At 34.8% G+C, this 24,562-nt stretch overlaps 2 protein-coding genes across 2 annotated transcripts in view; both read right to left on the bottom strand.

The window, feature by feature from the left end:
* The window catches only part of LOC145277040 (protocadherin Fat 4-like), a 1,076,063-nt gene that overhangs the window by 217,524 nt on the left and 833,977 nt on the right, over nucleotides 1-24,562 (bottom strand). The gene's annotated exons all lie outside the window — the stretch shown is intronic.
* The window catches only part of LOC145277064 (protocadherin Fat 4-like), a 221,787-nt gene continuing 213,843 nt past the window's right edge, over nucleotides 16,619-24,562 (bottom strand). Inside the window, exon 21 of the mRNA XM_080128727.1 lies at nucleotides 16,619-16,882. Within this exon, the coding sequence (XP_079984853.1) occupies nucleotides 16,619-16,882 (264 nt within the window). The remainder of the gene's footprint in view (nucleotides 16,883-24,562) is intronic.

Below are 24,562 nucleotides of genomic sequence, written 5' to 3'. Positions count from 1 at the left end.
TGAATTAGCTCAGGAAATGTCGTTTTAATGAAGCGCTACAAAGTACCTGCGAAGAGCAGTAACATTCGATCACTTCGATCGCGACACGCCACAAGTCTTTCCGGAAGTGCGACGCTCAGGAAGAAAAAAAATACCCAACAACTCGGGAATTGTACGGAATTTTTAATGGAACCCTTTATTTAATTCATGCTATCGTTTCGTCATCTATGACTGTTTAAACCATAAGTAATTCGCAATTGTATTTTGAGTGTCGTTCGCACTGAAGATTCGTGGTATAGTGGATAAAGTACTTGGTAAATTCAGTTGTAAGTCCGTGCAAATTCTTGAGCTCGACAGAAAAATTCTGAGTTCAACAAGATACATCTGAAGAAGATCGGAGGTTACATCGACAGAGACATTGTGAAAATAGCACTCTAAATGAGAACAGTAGTCGGAATAATCCAAATACGAATTATCAGTTCTTATCTAAAAAATTCAGGAACATAATTTTCTTTCTAATTCACAAAACGATTGTCCTTCAGGTGGGGATGCCGTGAGAGCAAAGTGAAATGCAAAGTAACAATTTGTGCATCCGGTTTCGAGTTCAAAAATAGAACGAAAATAACGAAAAAAGATATTGATTAAGGAACTAATTAGAGACGTTTCTGCAAAAATGTCACGTTGTGTAGTACTTGGGCTAAATAAAAAGACTCGCTCGACGACCGCAGGGCAGGTTCCATTTGCTCTACCTCATCTTGCACAAGTTAATGATGGCCCCAAACCTTAGTCTGAGCATCCAGACTCTTTCAGCAGCAGTTTAATTCTCCTAAACCCGCAAGCGATTAAAACAATTTTTTCTATTTTTGAAAGACAACTTTTTTCATACTTCAGCAGCAACGTTTTATTATTGATTATTTTCTCTTTCACATTTATTCACTCTTTCTTGCAAGTATGCGCAGGTTATCACAATAATGATAAAATTAAATAAAATTCCAAAGTTTGCATTTAAAAGTCCGAACAAATGATTACAAATGTCATATATACTGACCAAATTCTAGTCTCTCACAGGTTCTAAAAAGTATCACAAATCTAATAAGTCCCGCACTGTCTGCCAAGCTCCAACTTCTGTCCCATCGCTGCAATGCCACGTCTATGTGACTGTTTTACATGTACTTTAATTCAATGTGCTCTGATGAACTTATAGCACTTGTGCTCTCTTGTCGTGCATATTCCAGACCAACCCGATAAACAGCAAAATCATACCTCTTCACTGTTGAGGCTCCTAGATGCCGTAAAGCCTTATACTATAATAGTTTCTTTCCTGCTAGACTTTGGAATTCTCAATCTTTTCCTGCTTCCTCGATTGTATTAATCTGCATAAGTTTAAATATAATGTGAACAGATATCTAGTTGCTAAACTCTACAAAATCCAGGATGGCTGATAACAATTTATACTTGGATATTTCAAACAAATCCAAAAACGTAACTTATTTTAAACAACCGGGATTGCATATTCAACTTTCCATGAACATGCACTATTATTCCAAAACAAAATCGCACTGATCTTTTTTACAAAAGATTCAGATGATTTTATATCCAAGACATTCCAATAATCATGATAGTCAGAAAGGATATCTTAAACTTATTTAGCTCCAACCCTAACCCTAACCCGATTGATATCAATTATGAGCGACGCCAACCCACCATGTAGTAAGCGATATCTTATTTCTGTTAAATTTCAATGAAATCCCTATAAGCGATACTGTTAAAAAATTTATAAATAACAAGTAAAATCGTTAGTTAAACATTAAACAGTTAGTGTGTACTAATTATTCTTTTATGTGTATAATTTTATCAATCAAAAGTTGGACATTTTAACGAAATGAAAGTGAGCAATATTTTATCAACACCGAAGTTTCATTGGATTAGCATTTAAAAAAACACAGCAATATAATCATTCTTTTTATATATATATATATATATATATATATATATATATATATATATATATATATATATATATATATGTGTGTGTGTGTGTGTGTGTGTGTGTGTATATATATATATATATATATACACATAGGAGAAATTAAAACTGTTATTGAAATTTACAGTCAAATTTATTGTTCGACTGAATACTAAAAAAAAAAACAACAATTTACAAAGTCTTTTATTCCGCGAAGTTTCATAGAATGCTATTCCTGCTATTCTTCTCATCATGGACAAAAGGAAATCAGCAAATTATATTTATAGCAATGCTAGAAATTTGCTGGTTCAGCTGCGTTGAAAATCTTCCAACCGGAGTAATTCTATTCAATTGGATTTAATTTTGGACTTGATTCTTTCTAAAGATTTGGTTTCGCCTTCGTATCACCTTTGAAAGAATCTTCATGCAATCTGCAATTATATGCCTGGTTCGTTTTTATTATTCTTTTACATTTTTTACGTTTTTTTCACGCGTTTTTTTAAGGACACGTACATTTTTGCAATTTATGACTATAATAAATTGCAGTTTCATTGCATGCCGTAACCAGCAAATTCTAGTATTGTGTCCGAAATGAATGTTTCTGCTTAAAACACAACTGAAGTATGATACTTGACTTTTGCATTTTAAACTTGAATTCAAGCCATTATATATAATAATAATTTTATAAAACCAACAATACGTTCTCTACAGTGCAATGTATACTACAGTATATTGTGGACCAAATCACTACTGGTAGGCATGTGAAGCGTCTGCCAGGTGCATCGCGATGGGTCACCAACTACAGTAGGCAATCAATCGATTTGGTTGAAAAATGGTCGATTTCACCGATTTTGCTGACAATAAGAATATGAGTATATGAAGCATTTGTTGATCATCTTTCAATCGCAGAAAACGTCGAGTCTCCCTGCTAGTATATATATATATATATATATATATATATATATATATATATATGATAAGAAAAATAAATAAAAGGCATGTGTGAATGTTCTCCCGTCAGTGTCTAATTATGCAACTGCATCTATTGAACTTATTTCACGTAATTTTTGCATTAATAAGTAAAAAATACCTACCATCTTCTCTGCTTAGCTGTATGTTGTGTGCGACGTAACGGAAGCCTACAAGAGTCGCAGGTGGAATTTCCCTTGTAATTTATCTCATCCACTATTTGCAATAACTCTATTTTGAGTGGTGGCGTTGTCTTAGTAGAAATGTGTTCGCAACTTTGCAAAGAATATTAATGTAACCAAACCAGCATATATATATATATATATATATATATATATATATATATATATATATATATATATATATATATATATACATATATATATATATATATATATATATACATATATATATATATATACATATATATATATATATATATATATATATATATATATAAGTAAGCTATGAAAATATATATGGTAATTAAGCTACACAGAATATTCCGCATTTCATTCTTGTGAGAATTCGTCAGGCTTATGCGAAAAATGAAGGTTATTGCACGTTTATATAGACGCACATGCTTTTGAATATTCTAGTTAGCCAATCAGCTTCCTAGTTGGCATTGCGACCATCCTAATCAGGCTACAGGAACAAAGACACAGTTGACCTCCGGTTCACTACTTCACTTTTTGTGTTTATGAAAAGAGAAGATATCCTTTTACTGTAGCAGGCGGACCTCTTTTCTTTTCTTTACCTTCATGATTCCGGTCTTTCTTCGCATAGTTTTTGGCTTTTAAAACTTCCATATATTCCCTTACCAACAATGCTTCAAGCAAACTACTATCTACTCTTATATATATATATATATATATATATATATATTTATAAATTTATATATACATATACATATATAAATACATATTTATATTAATATACATATAAATATATATATATATATATACAGATATATATACACACGTATACATATATGTATAAATATACTTATATATATATATATGTATATATATATATATATGTATATATATATATATATATATATATAAATATATGAGTATATTTGATCTCATTGTTTGTTTATAAATGAGCGGTTAGAGCACTGTAAAAGTGGTGGACGAATGTTTGTTTAAATAGACATATGGCGAGATAATTTACGGGCGCCTCTCCCTTGGGTCGATCGGTAGAACTGCTAACTGTCAACGCGTCAACGCGATGGTGCTAGGTTCAATCCTCAGCTTGGGAAAGGTGCTAATATAGCGGCGCTGATGAGTTGTGATACAACGAAACAGGACTGTATGTCGATGACTATGAATATATATATATATATATATATATATATATATATATATATATATATAACTAAATATATATATATATATATATATATATATATAACTAAAGTTTACATGACACTCTAAATTCTAATAATTAATTCTACTGTATTCTGTAAGTTTAATCCTTTCCTAAAACTAACAATCTGCTCTACTCCCCAAGCTGCGACTAACACTCATACATTGCACACGTCTTGGAGAGGGGGTCTTAGCTTTCAGCCTTTTACCTTCGCATGCTGACGGATTGGAAGTCATGATCACTAACCACCTATACATTTCTACCTCTAAGGCATGCATTAGTTTATTCTTATCCATGTAGATACCTATTAGCTACAGTCTGTACTTAGATATACAACTATCTATATTACATAGCAATAGCTGTCTCTTCCTTAGTTTTGCAATGTTAAATACAAAAACTGAACCGATACTCTGTAATGCAAAATACAACTTCCTTATTTTTAAACGAAAGCTGAAGTGGAAACATACTTAATACCTACAATCTCCATATATTCGCATCTACTGGAAATCTGCCCATGTATCTATTTACTTTATTATACATATTGAATACGCCATGGATTATAATTTACTTCCAATTATACTTGTACTGTATTGTACTTCATATAAAAAATAACGTTACTTGTATCTACATTGAATATACATCTTAACCCTCCTGCCATCTAAAATATCCACAGCTTGGGCAACACATTTTTAGTTAATTTTTAATATCAAGCCATTCTGTAATGCGTTATCCTATTCCTAAGCCAACATAAAAATAAGAAAAAAAATTAAAGGAAAAATATTAAACCATATTTTAACTCCTTTCCAACAAACCTGTTGCAAATATAGTTGCTTCCACTGCATGACCTTTTACTCACTCCCTCCTCCAGTAACAATGAAATAGCAGAAGAGTGTAATTTTTCAGTAGATATATAACCTTTACAAACTAACCCAGTAACATTAACTACCCATGTAGGGTCGCAGAAACCCTCTCGGTGCTGATGGATCCGTAGATCTTCCCAGCTCATCCGTCTAGGAGAAAGAAAACTCTGAAGCTAAACCTCTCCAGTTTTGGATGACAACCTTTGTAGAGCTCAAACAAATTACCGGTCTGCAAACCTAAACTGCTTAAGGCGTAGATAGGCACTGTCTGTCGCCCGGCTTCCATACTCTTTCTTTGCCTATTAACAAGGCGTAGAGGTCAAATCACATGGATTCGACAGAAACACTCAGTGGTCAATCTTGTTTCCTGACTAGGGCAATGAATGCTATTTTCCCCACTCCTGACACATCCAATCCCTCTAAACTGGGCACTTGGGAGTGCTTGAATGCCATAATGCTAGTGCAAGTAGATTGGGTTGACCATCGTCTGATGGGTTGAGGGTACCGGATTGACAGTTCCTGGCTGCTATTCCCGACTGGTAGTACAGGAGCCCTAACTCTTTGATAGTGCTTAGAGCTACTGCTCCATCAACAGTTGTAGAATATAGGGATGTTTGTGGTGCCATGTCGTGCATGGAAAGGGACCCTGCCCTCATCCCAGGTGGGCTTTCCTGAGGCGACAATCCTAGTAGATGGAAGGTCAACTGATAGTCTACTTAGGTTGCATGTCTGGTATTCTGTATAGCTACTTGTTCAACACCCCTTACCTAAATTAAAACTCTTAAAAAAATGACAGTACAATAAAAAATTACGCTTAAACCAGGCCAAAACTCAAACAAAACCAACTTGCCTCCTCCTTTGAGGCTTGCATTTACGAACATCCATGGGCTTAGAACTAATTTAGCTAATGTTGAAGCATTTCTCCTAACAAACACCCAGGATATCTTAGCACTAAGTGAGACTAACCTACACTCCTCCATCCCCTCTAACTACTTTAACATGCCTGGATATCTCCCACTCTGCCGTAGGACATATGCACAGGCTTGGAGTCTATATTCGAAACACCCTCCCCTTGACTAGAGAAACAAAACTAGAATCGGACGATCAAGCCTTTATGTGCTTTAGACTTAACATGCAACATAACATTAGTTATTTTATTTTCTCTACCGCTCTCCCTCGGCCCAGGACTGTACCCTAATAAACAAAGTCTCTGACAGCATAGATACAGCACTTTCCCTTGACACTAGCGCACAAGTGCATGTATTTGGTGACGTCAATGTCCACCACAGCAACTGGCTTGGATTTTGATAGCACAACACATAGCTTCTCTATCTCATTCCTTATCACAGATGGTTACGTTTCCAACCTGTTTCCCAGACCAGCAAGAACAACACGCATCACTTCTAGATCTGTTTCTGACCACAGTTTCTGATGATTCTGTAACGAATGCACACAGCCTACTTGGGAACGCTGATCATGCAGTGAGAATGGTTGAAATCGCCCTAAACTCTAGAGCCAAAACTGAAGAGCTATTGCTCAAAAAGGAGGTATTATAAAAAGGCTAACTGGGAAGCCATTAGGGATCTCATCAGAGACGCCCCATGGCGAAATATCTTTTCACTTCCTGCTGAACAGTGCGCAAATGAGACCACTGAATGGTTCAAAATGGCAATTGAAGCACATGTTCCCACGCAGAAATTTTATAGCAAGCCCTACTCTCCCCAATGAGGGGGCAGCATTTTGAGAGGGTAAAAATAGAAAGTAGAAAAAATAAATAAAAATAAACAAAAGTTAACAAAAAATATGAAATTTTATACCAAAAAGGTTGTAAAAAATCGGAATTTTGGGGGATATCAGAATCAGAAAAAATGTGTCCCTATTTTCTGAGCGTCAGGGGGGGGCGGCATGGGGGCGGCATTTTGAGATGGTAAAAGGGGAAAATCGAAAAAAATGCTAACAAAAAATCTGAAATTTTATATCGAAAAGGTTGTAAAAAATGGGAACGTTTGTAGTTATTGGAATCGCAAAAAGGTGTCCCTATTTTGCGAGCGGCATATGTCAGGGAGCGGCATTTTGAGAGAGTAAAAATAGAAAGTAGAATAAATAAATAAAAATAAACAAAAGCTAACAAACAATATGAAATTTTATACCAAAAAGGTTGTAAAAAATCGGAATTTTGGGGGGTATCGGAATCAGAAAAAATGTGTCGGGGGGGCGGCATGGGGGCGGCATTTTGAGATGGTAAAAGGGGAAAATCGAAAAAAAAATGCTAACAAATTCACACTTAAAGGGGAACTTTCATATAAATATTTATCGAATAGGTGCGAAAAGAAAGTTGGATATTTGGGTGTATATACACTGACATCAAAGAGGAAATAACATTAGATGCGAAAGTTTGAATTCATTAATTTTATTAATGTACAATTCATGAGGCTAAGACTTTGAAAGTATCAAACGTTTGTTTTTGTAGCATACTTTTTATAACTCCTTGTAAACTTTACAATTGCTAGCTGGGGGATCGGACAAAATCACCCCGGGCAACCCCCACCATCTACTTAAAACAAAAGGAAAACAGATAAAATCTCAAATGAATAAAAAATATTAAAAATCAGTTTTCATATTTTAATTTTAATTTAATTGAATTTAGGAAAATTAGATACCGTAGAACTAATTTTCGCAAGGTATGAAAATTAAGCAACTACAGAATAAATGTTAATAATAATGGACCAGTTTTCCTACCTAGCAAAAATGGACGAATTTTCCACGGACGAATTTTCAGGACACCCAAATGCCGGGGGGGGGGGGAATTTTACTGCCGCCCCGGGCGGCAAAAGGTCTAGCTACGCCACTGACTACACGATCTGAAAATCACCCCTTCTCAGGTGCATGCTATCATAAAAACCTTGCATGTGGACTTGATCTTATCCCGACTGTGCAATTAAAAAAGTGCTCCGTCGAAGTAGCTCCAGTTTTCACCAAACTTTACAATAAATGCCTTAATGAATCTTGCTTTCCTGCCTGCTGGAAAACTGCTTCTGTAGTACCAGTTTTCCAGAATTCTGGCGAAAGAACTGACCCAGTAAATTATCGCCCCATTAGCCTCCTCCCACTTTCGCCAAAATATTTGAGTCTATAATTAATCAAGCTCTAGACCATCACCTTACAGATGCTAAGCTTCTGACCGACCAACAATATGGATTTAGGCAAGCCCATTCCACAGTAGACATCGTAACTGTAATCTCTGAAGGTATATACCATTCACTGGATAAAGCGGGGAGGGTAGAGCGGTAGCTCTAGATATATCTAAGGCTTTTGACAGGGTATGGCATGAAGGTTTTCTCAGGAAAATCAGATCATACAATATCACTGGAAGAATACTTAAAATAATTAAATCCTTCTTAGATAAGAGAAAAATCCAGGTTGTCCTCAGCGGTCATGCATCTAAACAATATGATATAAATGCGGGAGTGCCTCAAGGGTCGATCCTTGAACTCTATTATTCCTAATATTCATAAATGACCTCCCTAACAAAATTGTCTATGAGATGGGTATATATGCTGATGACACCATGCTCTATAACAGACACAGCAGGAAAACAAATGAACACATATCTAAAGAAATGGCAGAAGCACTAGAATATGATCTTCGATCTGTAGTGAAATGGGGACAAAATGGATGGTCACATTCAATGCTGCCAAGACTAAACTTGTTTCCTTCAATAATTACAAAAAACCTTCTCTACCACCAATAGCAATGGCCAAAGACTCTTTATCTGAAAGTATATCTTTACAAACTGCTTGGCCTAACGTTCACAGGAACATGAGTTGGAACAATTACATTGAGAGCATTGCCAGGACCGCTGCAAAGAAGTTAGGTTCTCTCTACTGTGCTAGAAAGCTACTAGTGCCCGAAAATATCCTGTACCTCTATAAGGCCACCATTCGCCCATGTATGGAGTATTGTCGTTATATTTGGGCTGGTGCATCTGCTACTAGTCTCTCACTCATAGACAAGGTTCAAAGAGAGTTGTCAACCTGATAGGTTCTGAACTATCATCTTGGCTTCAGCCTCTGTCTCATCGACGAAATGTTGCATCCCTCTACCTGTTCTACGGTGAATGCTCCGACGAACTGCAAGCACTTATACCCCCTCAACGTAAATACACAGACAAACCCGACAAGCAGCTAAATCCCACCCCCACACAGTAGAGATCCCTAGATATAAGAGAGCCTTCTACTCCAGTAGTTTCGCTAGACTTTGGAATTCCCTTCCGGGTCCCTGTGTTATGTAGCGGTCTTATTAAGATGACGAATTATATATTTGTTGTTGCGTGTTCATCTTAGAGTGTTCATATTGGTGAGATAGAGACATTGTACATTTTAATACAGAGCCAGGAACATGTAATACACAATGAGAGGGGGATAGATATATAGATAGAAGAGAGATTGACATTTATACAGTTTGACAGTTCTGGGAGTGTTTCTATAAACATTATATTTCTTTTCTTTTCCGCAACACATATTTTTGAGATGATGATTATCAGTTCTTTTATCATAGGAGGGGGACATTCATTATTTTTTGATACTGAGAGGGAGACACATTCTTAAGATGATGAGGACACATTACTTATATGCGTGCATACACAAAGTTCATTATACAGATGAGTGGAACACAAGTTTGTATAAATACAAATTCACAATGACTTTGTAGAATGACTCAACACAAGACAGCTGTTACAAAATGATGACGGTCAATGATTTCGCATCAAGGAGTTCAAAGCCTTACATGATTTCCTTCTTCTAACCTTCGCTTCCAAGGTGGATGTCAGCTCTGTCTGTCCGACCCTGTCCGACTCTGACTCGGCACTGACTTCTCTCTCTGACCACTCTGACTGTTTGTCTCACTAAAGCTCTAACTATATTGACAACTCATCTTTTACTCATGACGTCATTGCATGACCAAACAACGTGCATATCGATCCCGTGGCCCGACATGCCTCACGTGTCTAAACATGCACTCTTTCTCACACGTCTGCAACAAGAGTTCTCTAACCTTTTTCAGCCTAACCTACTTTCAAATATGTTTTAACATTTTCCTATTTCGTTTCAAATTCCTTTTTCAATAAACAGAATTGAATCATCAAATTCGTTTTTCAATAACATTACTAAACAACGAATTCCTTTTTCAATAAACATCTGCTGATTTATTTTAAACTCTCGATCGGAATTCTCCTGAATCTTAATTCCAAACCTAGCTTCCCAGGTTCGAATTCTTGGCCTATCCTATTTCATTTTTACTTACTTACAAGAACAGGCGACCTGTTCTCTAACACCTGCTTCCCCAACTGTACTGACATGCAAAAGTTCAAGTGTAATGTGAACTGACATCTTGCTGTCCAACTCTCTACATAGTACTCCTGTAACTTATGTCCCTGATAGTAGGCCTCTACATCAAAGTGACAATGTGCCTTGTTTGGGGTGAAAATGTAATAAAACAATTCCAGCCAAAAAAGAAATTGCTCAATATACTTGATAGAGCTAATTAAATTTATAGTTTCTTTTTAATATTTAAATTTTATTCAGAAAAATATAATTTTTCAAAACAAAAATTTATTATTCGAACAAAGAATACAATTCAGAGTACTTCCTTAACCCATGGATTTTCGATGTAGGCTAATCTCCTCAGAGGAAAAGTCATTAGCAAAATATTAAATAATTTTGCTGTTCAGCACATACAAACAAAATATATTAAAGATTAAATCTTTTTGAGGAACATTGATAAAGAAAATAAAGGTTGAATCAAAGAAAGAATATGAAAGTATTCCGAGTATAGTGCTAATCTTTGAATAGAGTGCGATGATGTTGCTAGAATCCAAGTTAGTTGAAGAAATTTACATTGAAAGTAAATTCCAATTTTTTCCATGACACAACTGCATCTGGGAGATCATTCCATGTGTTGACAACCCTCTGTGAGAAGGTCCCTTTACGGACATTTAGCCTACAGTGTTTTTTTTTACGATTTTGAGGCTGTTTCCCCTGGTTGCGCTGTTTTTGGCAATCTGAAAAGACGGCTTTCTTGTATCATAGATCCCATGGATGTACTTGTAGAGATCGATCATGTCACACCGATTTCTCCGATGCTCAAGAGTGAGCAGTCTCAGGGTTCTCAATCTTTCAGAATATGGCTTGTCCTTCAGTAATGCCAGCAGCTTGGTTGCTCGGCGCTATACGTCTTCCAGGTCACTGCATAAGGTCTTATGGTGTAGCTTCTAGACAGAGTGGCCATACTCCAAGATAGGACGCACAAAGCTCTTGTAGAGTTGCACAAAGACTGTATTCGAGAAGAAGTCAAAAGTGCGGCGAATGATCACGACAACTTTATTTGCTTTTGTGATGGATTTAGCTACATGTTCCTTGGAACTCAGTTTGTTGTCGATGTAGACGCCTAGGTCTTTTTCATGATCATGCTCTACAAGTGTTATCACTCCAAACGAGTTGTCTTTCAATGTGTATTTAGCCTCTGATCTCCTCCTCCCTAGTTTCAGGACGCTGCATTTCTGTGGGTGAAAACGGAGCAACCAGTCCTGTCACCAGTTTTGCAAGTTATCTAGGTCAGCCTGTAGGCTGTCTGTGGCTCTTAGGATGTCACTACGTGTGAACAACTTTGTGTCATCTGCAAACATCTTCATTTCACTTTGGCAGAGTTTGACGAATAACATTGGGCCAATGACACTTCCCTGTGGTATCCCGCTCGTTACTGGTGCTGGTCTTGATTTTGCTCTGTTTACTACTACACACTGTTGCCTAGCATTTAGGAAAGCCTGAATCCAGTTGAGGACTTTGCCCTCGATGCCATATGACTCAGTCTTTGTAAGGAATGACGGTGAGGCACAGAATCGAAGGCCTTCATGAAGTCCATGTAGACGATGTCGATACTTCCTCCTGCATTGAGAGTTTCATAACATCCAGAAGCTGAGTAGTACAGGACCTTCCCTGTACAAAGCCATGTTGCTCTGTGCTAATAAGGTGGTTTTCCCTTAAATGCCTTATAACTTCTTCCCTGACGAGTTTTTCCATCACCTTACAGAGTATGCATGTGAGACTAATTGGTCTGTAGTTACTCGCTGTAGTCAGCTTCCCTTCTTGAAGACGGGGGAGACTGTTGCCTTTCTCCAGTCCTGTGGTACTTGTCCCTCTGGCAGAGATTTACGGAAAAGCAGTGATACTGGGTGTGCCAAGGTATCAGCAGCCTTTGAAAGAACAAGAGGGTTGATGCCGTCTGGTCCTGCAGCCTTGTTGGTGTGTAAGTTCTTGAGTAGTTTCCGTACTTTTTCATCAGAGATTTCAAATGTTTCTGAAGGTACATTATACTCAGTAGGTGGTGGGTCGGGTAGCGGACCATCGTCTTCTCGGGTGAAAAAACTCTGGAAGAAATCATTTAATATATCTGCTTTTTCTTTGTCTGATGTTGTTTTGCTTCCAGCTTCCATTTTTAGGTTTCCTATTCCCGATTTTGTTGTCGTCTTGCTTTTAACGTATGACCAAAATGCTTTATGATTACTCTTGGTATTTAGTTCCCGTGTGTTTTCCTCACTGCTGCTTGGGCTTCTGTATACAAGGCCTACAAGGAGGGAGGAGTTATTTGCCATGTTGCAGTCGATGAAGAGTGCCTCTTTGAAGTCGTTAGTGTCCACCCTGCCATAGATGGTCGGTTTCAAGTCTTTTGAAATCAGCAAGCATATCCCTCGTCCATCTTGCTCAAGTGTGTGAAACAGTTCATATCCCTGTATATTTATTTCGCATTCCTGAAGATAATATCGTGATCTTTTGGGTTTCAGCTCAGTAAGGCTAGGATTGCTGGCTGGTGTAATTCTATCATTGCTTGTATTTCAGCTTTTTTTGTTGTCACTGTATCCACATTACAATAAATACATGTTAAATCACGAACAGACTGCTCAAATAAAAAACTAGACGAAACAAACTCATACTTGCAACTTTGATTAGAAGAAAACATTGAAAACCGTGAATTTGTTTTGTTTTTTACTTTCTCTTTTGCCCGGTTACTTCCCTATGTTTATTACTTGTCCGTCTCGTCGGACTCAGTGGGCGTTCCCGTCCCCCAGACTTTTTCGATTCCTCTCTCTTCCTCTTGATCTCCTGGTGAAGGGCCTCCTCTTCTCCCCTCTCCTTTGGTGTCAGGTCCTTACGCTGATTGTGATTTTGCTGATTTTATATTCTGTCATGTCCTCCTCTTCAGATTGTACCCGCTTCTTAATTTTGTAAAATGCTCTCAGGGGTTCGTCACGAGCGTTTTCTGAAGAGAAGCTTAGTCTCAGCGGCCTCGTCTTTCTTCTACTTCCAGTTTCCCTGTCCTCTTCTTGTTCGTCTTCTCTCTTTGTACTACTGGGTAGCTTTCCTAAACAACGGATCTCAGTAGGTTTGTGCACTCCTTTAATTTTTTCCATCATTTCCTGCATCGATTTCTCACTTTGTACTAGCTCATGCTCTTGCCCATTTGATGGGTTTCCTTCCAGACCGAATATAACTATGTTAGTGGCCCTTCTGGTACGATCGCAGAATTCGGCTAACTCTTTCTTTGTTGCCTCATTAGCTATTTCCTGCATAAGCACTTCGTTTTCCACTCTATCCTCAGTTTGTTGTTTGTTTAGGTCCTTGACTGCGTCACGCAGACCTTGCGGGAGGTCACCCTCTTCCATCCTTTTCATCTTTTCTTTCAGACTATCAACGTCTTCAGTCAGATTGTTAACTTTGGTTTCCAGATTCATCATGTTCAATAAGAACTTCCTTGCTAGTATTGCATGGTTTGGGGCAGTAGAAGTGTACTGTTGCTAGGGGCTTGTTGCTGTCTTTCATTATGGCCTGATACAAGGCGTCATCGATGCTAACGCATGCTGCATGGTACCACTGACCGCACAACTCGCATCTGACTGCTTTGTCTCTTTTTTGAGTTTTCTTGTTGCATGTACTTCAAGTTGTATCACTTCCGCTCGCCGACCCTCAACGGCTACCACCACTGGCACATGCTGGCGTTGAATTGGCCATAATGAAAAGTTTGGAAAAGTCACCCACTCACCTTGTCCACCACGTCAATATAACTATATTCCAGTACTTTAAGAAACGAAAAGAGTCTCTAGTTCTTTTGGGCTTGACGACCATTCATGTGCAGGTAACAGGAAAGCAGTCTCATAGAGTTTCCCACATGGAAGTCAAACAAACTGCGGACACTCACTAAGGGACTAGACTAGACGAAAGAAAAATGGCTACTGGTAACAAAATACTTTTAAAATGCTTCTCTCCTACAAAAGTGTCACAATTGTTGTTTCGGGTTATGGAACATGCAGAATATATGCTAATACACTTCTGACCAGCAACTAATCGCCACTAGCTGCCACGATATTTGAATAATTTGCTTTTTTTTCACAGATTTTTTACCAAGTGTAATAAATCCTCATTTAATAGTCAAACTTTGATTTCCATACAGATTTCCTAGCGGTCTGCTAACAACGCAAGTTTACCACCAAGTTGTCTGCTCAACGTTTTTTCTTTAAACTTAAACAATCATGTAATTTATCATCTGTTAAAGACAAGGAGTTAGGAACTTAGTTACTGCATCTTTGCAAAGTTGAGTTTTTTTTTTCAATAAGCACTCAATTAAGAGACAAGCAACGAAAAAACTTTCAAAAATACTTTCAAGTTGTGTGTGTTTTTTATAGAAGCACTCCCACAACTTCACATGGTTTAAACATTGATGTAGTTGAGGTGCAAACAAAAAGAAAGTTTTACTTACAATGAGTCAAGAACTTTTTTTATTCGAATTTTATTTTTAGCAAATAATTTCCGGCTGAATTTAGTTTTAATCCGAAGTTCGTTTCAGTTTTACTCGTGCTGCTGAATCGGCGTATTTTTTCTTTGCTATTAATTCGAAGTTTTGTTAAATTCGATTTTTTTTGTTTTTTCTACCCTCGCTGCGGTTAATTTGTAGTATTGCTGAATTTTAGTTTATTTTCCTTTGTTTGTGAAGTAAACCCGTGTGAGGCTCGAGTTCGTCATGCCGTTGCTTTAAATCAATCATATGTCAAGAGGAAACATGAAACTTCAACCCTCTTCAGTTTTTGCTGGGTTCATGTTAATTATGAGCTGTTAACTTTGACAAGTCAATTGTTAAACGAGAAATCGTGACAAACAAATGCAGATATGTTGTGTATTGCTATATTTTGAAAACAGTCTACCTGATTCAAATGCTTACTATAAATACCGCCACACTGGAAAACTAAACATCATATCAGAGCCGCAAACATCACCACACGTTCCACTGTCGCCATCTTTACTACTCTTCACTGTGGTTGTAGCTAGATGAGTTCTTGCAAGAGGAAAGAAATGCTGTGAATAGATCTGTTACATCCACTATTTGAAAAAGCCCCGAAATATTTTATGGAAAATTGTAACTCACAGTTTTGATTTACAAACTGTCACTTGTTTTCGTCTTTCTTCCTCAACACCGACTACATTCCATTTCTCGCCTTGTGACAGCCTTCTAATATATATATATATATATATATATATATATATATATATATATATATATACATATATATATATATTTAAAGGAGATTAGAACTATAGTCTAAAAGCTGAGTGTATTTTAATGTAATAGTAAAATTACTAGTTTAATTAAAATACAGGAAAGAAAAAGTGCTCGTTGTAATTTAGATATATAACAGGCTCGATAGGTAAATATCCTAGAGCTAATTTAATATTTAGTAATGTGATTGATAATTTAAAAATCAAATTATAATTAAATTAAAAATCCGTTTCATAAGAAGGAACAACAACAAAATCAATTATTTGTACGATCGTTTCGGAAAACAGTGTTTTTATTGTGGTAGACATCAAGTTACGGACAATAATTATTACATATAGTTTTTTTAACAAACAAGGTTTCCTCATCAGCAAATATTGTGAAGGGTTCTTATTAAATGTAAAAGACACCATAAATAAACCTAGCATTAAAAGCATGGCAGATGTATCTGGAAAAAAATTAAAATAATATATATATATATATATATATATATATATATATATATATATATATATATATATAAAGTAATATGATGTGTGTGCGTGTGTCTGCAAAACAAATTACTCAGTCAATTTTTGATTTACAGATTTTAAACTTGATATACAGGGGATTTGGACTTGTAGAACAAATTCGATTTAGTTTTTTGGCCGGTAAAAATAGCTGCTAATGGAGCACAAGTAAAAAATCTCATACATATGCGAAAATGTACATTTTTACTACACTTCAGTCACAATGTAACTTGAGTTGAGTAATAATAATAGAAATATTCAAAACCAAAAAAAAAAAAAAAAGCGATTTTAAAAATGCTTATAGTCGTTTTGCTGCTGACGCATATACGTTATATATTCGCACAGTGTAAAAAAAATTAGTTGTTTTACTCACCTGTGTCTGAATTGATTGAAAACATGTCAAATCCGCCTCCAAGAATTGAATAAAGAACTTGATTATTTTCTTTTGTTGTATCGACGTCAAAAGCTTCTATTCCACCGAAAACGGTTCCGATTGGAATGTCAGGATTTAATACATATTTAATCTCCTCTGCCTTAAATTCGGGCGCATGATCATTTATGTCGTCAATGGTCACATTTAAAGATGTCTCCGACCACAAATCCTCGACCACGGCATCCATTGCAATTATCTAAAAATAAGAGAAAGAAAGTTCCGTTTATTTAACCTGTCCAGCGGTATAGAAAGTGTTTTGAGATTAGTTATTGGTTTACCTTTCAGTTCATATCTAAATCTAACCTTGAACCATTACATTATGCTTGCGTACTGGCAAAACACGATTCGATATATTATAACGCTTCAAAGAATATGCAAAATCAAAATGCACAAGTAAATTAAACAACACAAATCAGTTTTGAACTTCGATGTTGTTATCTATCTATCTATCTATCTATCTATCTATCTATTATATAAAAGGAACTTGGTCTGTGTCTGTCTGTCTGTCTGTCTGTGTGTCAGTTCGTTCCTATGGACTCCGGAACGGTTGGGCCGATTTATATGAGATTTCACATAAATGTAGCGTATGTATCTGACAATACTCTTAAATAGAGTTTGTATCGGAATCTTCCATAAGTATCGATAATCGATAATCGAAAAAATCCGATAAAAAAAGAAACAGGTGATTTGGACCAAAGTTAATTCTTTATAGAGTCTAACATCACAAGTGCATTTTAGAAGTTTTATTTCCACACAAGTAGAAAGGCCCGGCATATAAAATCAACAGTATGTCCTTTAATATAACAGGTGCGCGTTCGAAATGAATGTTTTTGTTTAAAGCACAACTGAACCACGATACTTGACTTTTTCATTTTAAACTTATAATCAAACCATTACCACCGCACAAACAGAAATGCCAGGTATATAAAATCAACAATAGGTTCTTTGATATGACAGAGACGCGTTCGAAACGAATGTTTATATTTAGAGCACAACTGTACCATTATACTTGACGTTTGCATTTGAAACCTTAATTCAATCCATTTTATATATACAAATAATTTGATAAAATAAACAGTGCAATGTAGAATACAATGTATTGTGAACTAAGTTACTACGGGGAGGCCTCTTTTTCTGGGCGCACCGCGATGGGTCCCCAACTAGAGCAGACAATCAATTGATTTCATTGAAAAATTGGTGATTTCACCGATTTCGATGACAATAAAAATATGGGATTGTGAAACATTCATTGATCATCACTAAATCCCGGGCAACGTCGTGTCTCTCTGCTAGTATAAATAAATAAAGGAACTTTGCCTCTGTGTGTGTGTGTGTGTGTGTGTGTGTGTGTATGTGAGTTCGTTTCCTATGGACTCGGAAACGACTGTGCTGATTTTTAAAATTTCACACATAGGTATCTGTGAGTGTTCCTCCATAGATTTTGTGTCGGAATGCTTCTGATAAGTATCGAAAATCGATAATCGAAAAAATCCGATTAAAGTAGAAAGTTCGATTTTGACCAAAATTAACACTTTCATACAATCTTACATCACAAATTTATTTGAGAAGTTCTATAACCGCACAAACAGAAAGGTCCAGCCTATAGAATCAACTGCAGATGTTTTTCTATAAAATAGGCTAAATAAAAGGTACAGTTCAACTTTTCGTATAGATTTCAGAGTTTGACATTAAGAACCCCGAGTTCAACGAAATCCACATGAACAAAGTTGGAGGTTACATCGGCTGAAACATTGTGAGAATAACATCCAAGATGAAAAAAGTAGTTTGAATAATCCAAATGATCTAAATTATGTATAAACTAGCGGAGGGAGTGGGGAGGGAAGGGCGCTCGGCTTTGCCCGAGCGCAAAGTACGCTTAAATATGATATTTTAATTTGTCCAAATTTCGTATATATTATTATAGAGTCGTAATTTCAAAAATTAAAATTAATAGTCGGGTGTCATCAGTAACAATCGAAACCGAAACACAGCTTGTGATGTTACCGATGTACCAAATGACACGACTATGAACCGATTAAAAATTTAAAATTAAAAATAAACTAAGACGAATGTACAAAATGTTTAACGATTTCTTTTTCAATTCTGACCCATTTTTGCCCCCTTAAAAACTATTTTAACTGACTAAAGACCCATAAAAGAACGATCCGTAAAAAGTCCAATTATTTGAGACCCCTAGCGCTGCTCTGCGACTTTTGGTTTCGGAGCAAATAAAGTTTGAAAATATGAAGACAGAAAGACAGACTGACATATAGGCTTTTATATATTAGATAATAAATACTATTAGCAAGATCTGTGGAAATTCCACGGAATAAAAATATATTTAATCAATAAATACGTTTTGATAAAGCTCATATTTTTCTGAATATCGTAAAAGATAGGTTTTGCGCAGAAGAACCAATAACATCCAGCAAATATGAGTTTATATATATTTCTCTGAAAATAGTATCCATTCTATTTTAAATTATAGAACTATAAGATAAATAAGCTAACTTAATGAGTACTAATACATACTCAGAAAGTAATATTGTGCTACATAGTTCAATAAAAATAATAAAATCACATTGTAAATGACAATCTTTAATTTACTCATTCAGCCAGCACTTTTGGCAAACAACCTATTTTTGCCCTGTTTCTTTTGAATGTTTCCTTTTTACATAATGTTTCGCTTGCTACCTTCTTTAGTGAAGAACGGTTGTAAATTTAAATAACTACGTGTTTCTTTCTGACACCATTACAATAATAATCATATTATTATTATTATTATTATTATTATTATTATTATTATTATTATTATTATTATTATTATATTCGAAAACTAAGCTCCATCAAATTGGAGGTCACTATAAAATTCTTGTGCAGGATTGCCTGATTGGCATTTTTAAAGCCAAATTTTGTGAATTTGGCGTTTTTTTAAACAGTTTGGTCTTAAAAAATTATATTTGGCCTTTTTCAAAGTATAACGTACGGCCTAACTAAGAAAGAAACAAGTAGAATATTATAGAGATAAGAAGTATCCATTGTAAAATTTACCGAAAATAATTAAACTAAGATACATATATGATTAATATAATTGATCGATATTATTGATGATTGATTATATTATTGTCAATAATCTAATAACGACAAAAACGTATGAAAAACCTACTTAGTCAACCATCAGACCTTTCTTAATATACCAGCAAACCGCCCGGCGTTGCCCAATCGTAAAATACGCATAACTATTATATTTTAATTCATACAGAAACTGAGACATGTGCATGCGAGCATTATATTTTCCCCAAACAGTAAAATTCTTGTAAAAAATAATCGAGTTGAGATCGAAACCAAAACCTAAAGTCAGTTAATCAAGTACGATAACCATTAGGACATGTTGACACGTTTTTAAAAGTGTTTCAAACTTATTTATTCTTAACATAAGGAATCTGTTATGTGAACGATTCACACATGCGCATTCGTGAAACAATTGACAAAGATAAACATCCGATGACCTCCCCCACGTACCAAATTTTCAGCTCTTTTTTCCAGGTGAAAACCGATTAAAATACTTCCGTATGTCTATATACCAAATTTCAAGTCTGTAGATGAAAAATTCGTTGAGTATATAGGTTGAGAATTATTCTCACACACACATTCTCACTTTTATAGATATATAGATTAGGTAGATATACCCAACCTTCCTACATGATGATATCTTATAACTATATATAAGTGTCTTAACGACGACGATCTGATGTATACCTGTGAAGAAAAAAAAACATTTAAAATTTATGCATATATAATACTTTTATAAGCAAAATTACAACGCAATATCATGTAAAATAAAGAAATATTTATTTGTTTAAAATTAATATTTCTGCGATATACGCTATCGTCAGAATTTTATACATTTTTTCCTTGTTATAGTGGTAAATGTAAAAACAAAGTTAGTATAGAATCCGCGTGTTGTTCATCTGCGGTGATATTTTCTGATGTCGGAAGGTTATGCTTAGCGTGCATGATCTAAAAATCACCTGTGGGTTTTCCGTTATATTAGGGTTGTGTATGACGAGGAAAAAATGTATAAAAGTCTGATGATGGCTATATTGCCGAAACATTAATTTTAAACAAATAAATATTTGTCTATTTTACAAATATTACGTTGTAATTTGGCCTATAAACGTTTTTCAGACGTATTTTATTTAAGAATTTAAACAACGTTATATCGCAGAAAACACAACTTTTACTGTCATATAGATACACACAAACAAACACACATATATACTTATATATATACATATATATATACTAATATATATACATATATATATATATATATATATATATATATATACAAATATATAAACATACACACATATCTTATAGCTAGCTATGGAATAGTGAGTATACAGAATTAATGCATAAACACGCAAAAATTGAATGCAAGCGTGCGCGGAAACAAACGTGGCTACCAGTGAAAACAATACGCCATTTTGCGCGCGCGCAAAAAATGAATGCACGCACGCACGAAAGCAAACATGGCGACCAGTGAAAACCATGCGAAAGACATTGGAAAATAAATGTCTGTACATCATTGCCCTTAACTTAAATGAAAAATCCTTTATATAATAGGGGTGTAATCCGTTGAAAAAAATTGTAGAAAACGAAAAGAAAAAATACACAAGGAGGGAGTGTGCATTGTACAGGTCCACCTTAGTTTTTTTGTGTGTTAACAGCCTATAAAATATCAGGAAATAATAATTAACTGATTAAGTAATATTTAACAGTGAGACCTTTTCAAAGGAAATCTTAAAATGAAAACAAAAAGTTCCTCCACACAATTTGAAGTGTTTCTAGGTATTTTAAAAATGCTTGGAACTTATGACCCCACCCTACCCCACCCCATTTCCCCGCCACTTAGAAAAAATACTAACGATTACATGTCTCGCTACGTCGCTAAGAAGTGGGGTCTCATTGTACGTAAAATTAATATAGGGAAGTGATCCCACACGCTAAAATTTAAAGTTTAATTTTGTTTTTAATTCCTTCTTTTACATTATCATTAAAGAAGCTTGAAACGTATTAGCAGAAATAAAGTAGATTTTGATTTCTTTTCAGGATGTAAACTACGCTGGGTTTGGTCGTAAAAACCCCAAATATTTTTTTTTTAATGAGAGAGAGAGAGAGTACATTTTAATACAGGAGATCCGAGAACATTTAATATATATATATATATATATATATATATATATATATATATATATATATATATATATATATATAGAGAGAGAGAGAGAGAGAGAGAGACAGACAGACCGAGAGATAGAGGGATTGACATTTATACATTTGACAGTTTGAATGGGAGTGTTTCTATAACATTGACACATATATTTCTTTACCTATCTTTGAGATGATGATTTTCACAAAGTTCTTATAATATAAATTCACAATACCTTTCTGTTGAATAACATAACACGAAGACGCAGATACAAAATTATGAAGTTGTTCGTTTATTCCATTCGACCTGTCAATGGCTTTGCATCAAGGAATTCAAAGTCTTTACATGGTTTCTTTCTTCTTCCCTTCGCTTGCAAGGTTCGAAGTCATCTCTGTCTCTCACTCATTGGCTTCTCTCTTCTCCCCTGACTGACTTACTGACATAAAGCTCTCTATATTGAGAGCTCATGACATCATTGCGTGACCAAACACGTGCATCTCGGACTCGTGGCCTGACATGCCTCCGTCTCTAAGAATGTATTGTTCCTCACCTTTCTACAAAGCCGATTTCTCTAACCTAATTTTTGATTAACCCACTTTACAAATAAGTATAACATTTTCCATTAGTCGTTTTTAAATTCCTTATTTTAATTTCACACAATTGCATCATTACATTCTGTTTTCAATAAGCAGATATCTAACTATTTTATGTGAGCTAAACAATGGTTAATTCTACATTCCATTTTCAATAACATTCTGTATTATTAATTTTAACTTATGATCGGAATTCTCAATTCTAATCCTAGATGTACAGGTTCGAATCCTCGGCTATCCTATCTCATATTTACTCACAAGAAGATGCGACTTGTTCTTGTAACACAGCTCTCTTAAAATTCAAGTTCTATTTTAAAAAATATGTAGGTGCACCAGAACAATCGGCTCCCCCTTACAATGTTTTTGTTTTCGTCTTTTTTCAACTATTTCTGTGGATTACTGGGCATTATTAAGCTATCAGATTATAAAAAAGTTAAAGAAAAAAAATCAATATTTAAACATGTGGAAAGAGGTTCAGTTTCACATGCAGCATTCTAGTAAATCGATTCCCCATTTTCAGACCACTCCCCCACTATTATTATTATTATTATTTTTATTATTATTATTTTTTTATTATTATTTTTATTATTATTTCATCATCATCATCATCATCATCATCATCATCATCATCATCATCATCATCATCATTATTATTATTATTTTGCGACTTTTAACTTTGAGAAAATTTCGGTTTGCCCCTCTCCCCCATTTTATAAAATTTATTTATTTACGACTGTTTAAAAGGTGTTTTTACATTTAATGACACACAAAATTTTTTTTTTTTTAAATAGTACTAGTCTACTCGTTGGCCCTTAAAGAATAAGATGAAAAATGTCCAAAATAAAAAGTGCTTTTAAGATTATATTGTCTTTTATTGTCTTGAGAAAACATTTTTTAAGTGATGAGTGAAAAAAATAAAACACAGGAAGTCCGCAGCACTACTGCACACGCTAATTAAAATTAAGAAGGCTCTACTAAAAGTTTCTTACCACCATTTTTAAGTTTATATTTTTAAAAATTATATATATATATATATATATATATATATATATATATATATATATATATATATATATATATATATACACTAGCAGGGAAACCCGCCGACGCTGTCCTGAATTGAATAAGGATCAACAAGTTTTCTATCCTCCCATACTTTTTTGTTATCGAAATCGCTGAAATCAACCATTTCTTTTTAAACGATTCTATTTATTGTCTGCTCTAGTAAGACACCCTCACATGCTTCTCTGTAATGACTTCATGCACAATACATTTTAGTCTACATCGCAATGTGGAGAATCTACTGCAGATTTTATAGAATTATTTGCAAATAATGGCTTCATTTGAAATTTAAAATGCAAAGGTAAAGTGTCATGGTTCAATTGTGCTGTAAACAGAAACATTGATTTTGAACGCACCTATGTCATATCAAAGAACAAAACTATTGATTTCATGCAATTATTTTTACATAATCACTTGATTAATGTTAAACGTACAAAAGTCAAGTATCCTGATTCAGTTGTGCTCTAAAAGAAAAAATTATTTCGAACACGCCCCTGATTTATTCAAAAATTAACAAGATTTTATACGGTGGGCTTTTCTGCTGCTGCGGTGTTAAAGCTTTTCAAATGCACTTGTGATGTTAGGTTGTATAAAAATGTTAACTCTGGTAACAATCTGATTTCCTTCTTTAATCGGATTTTTTTGATTATCGATTTGCGATACTTCTCTATATTTAAATTGAAAAGAACTGTGATAAACGCATTTTTGTTAAAGTCGTAAAAGTTAATTTGGTTGCTTATTGAAAAAAGGAAAAAAAAAAGAAAAAATGTTGACCTAAATTTCACCGCGAGAACAACTCTATTGTAAGTGTCTACGGTTTATTCTTATGCAAATTTGGACATTTTTCAAATGAAGTGAAAAGTTTTTTGCCTTTGTTTTTTGCTGCTAACTTTATGCAATATTTTAACGGGAGAGAAATGTTTTTTTGTTCCCTTTCGTTTTACTTGGTCTAAAAGAAATACTTTTTTCATCGAGTGAAATTTTCTGAAATATTCTATTTTTAACT

Source organism: Euprymna scolopes, chromosome 5 (assembly GCF_053919585.1).
Source record: "Euprymna scolopes isolate OS-2025 chromosome 5, ASM5391958v1, whole genome shotgun sequence".
NCBI classification, from domain to species: domain Eukaryota; kingdom Metazoa; phylum Mollusca; class Cephalopoda; order Sepiida; family Sepiolidae; genus Euprymna; species Euprymna scolopes.
This window is presented reverse-complemented; position numbering and strand designations above follow the sequence as displayed.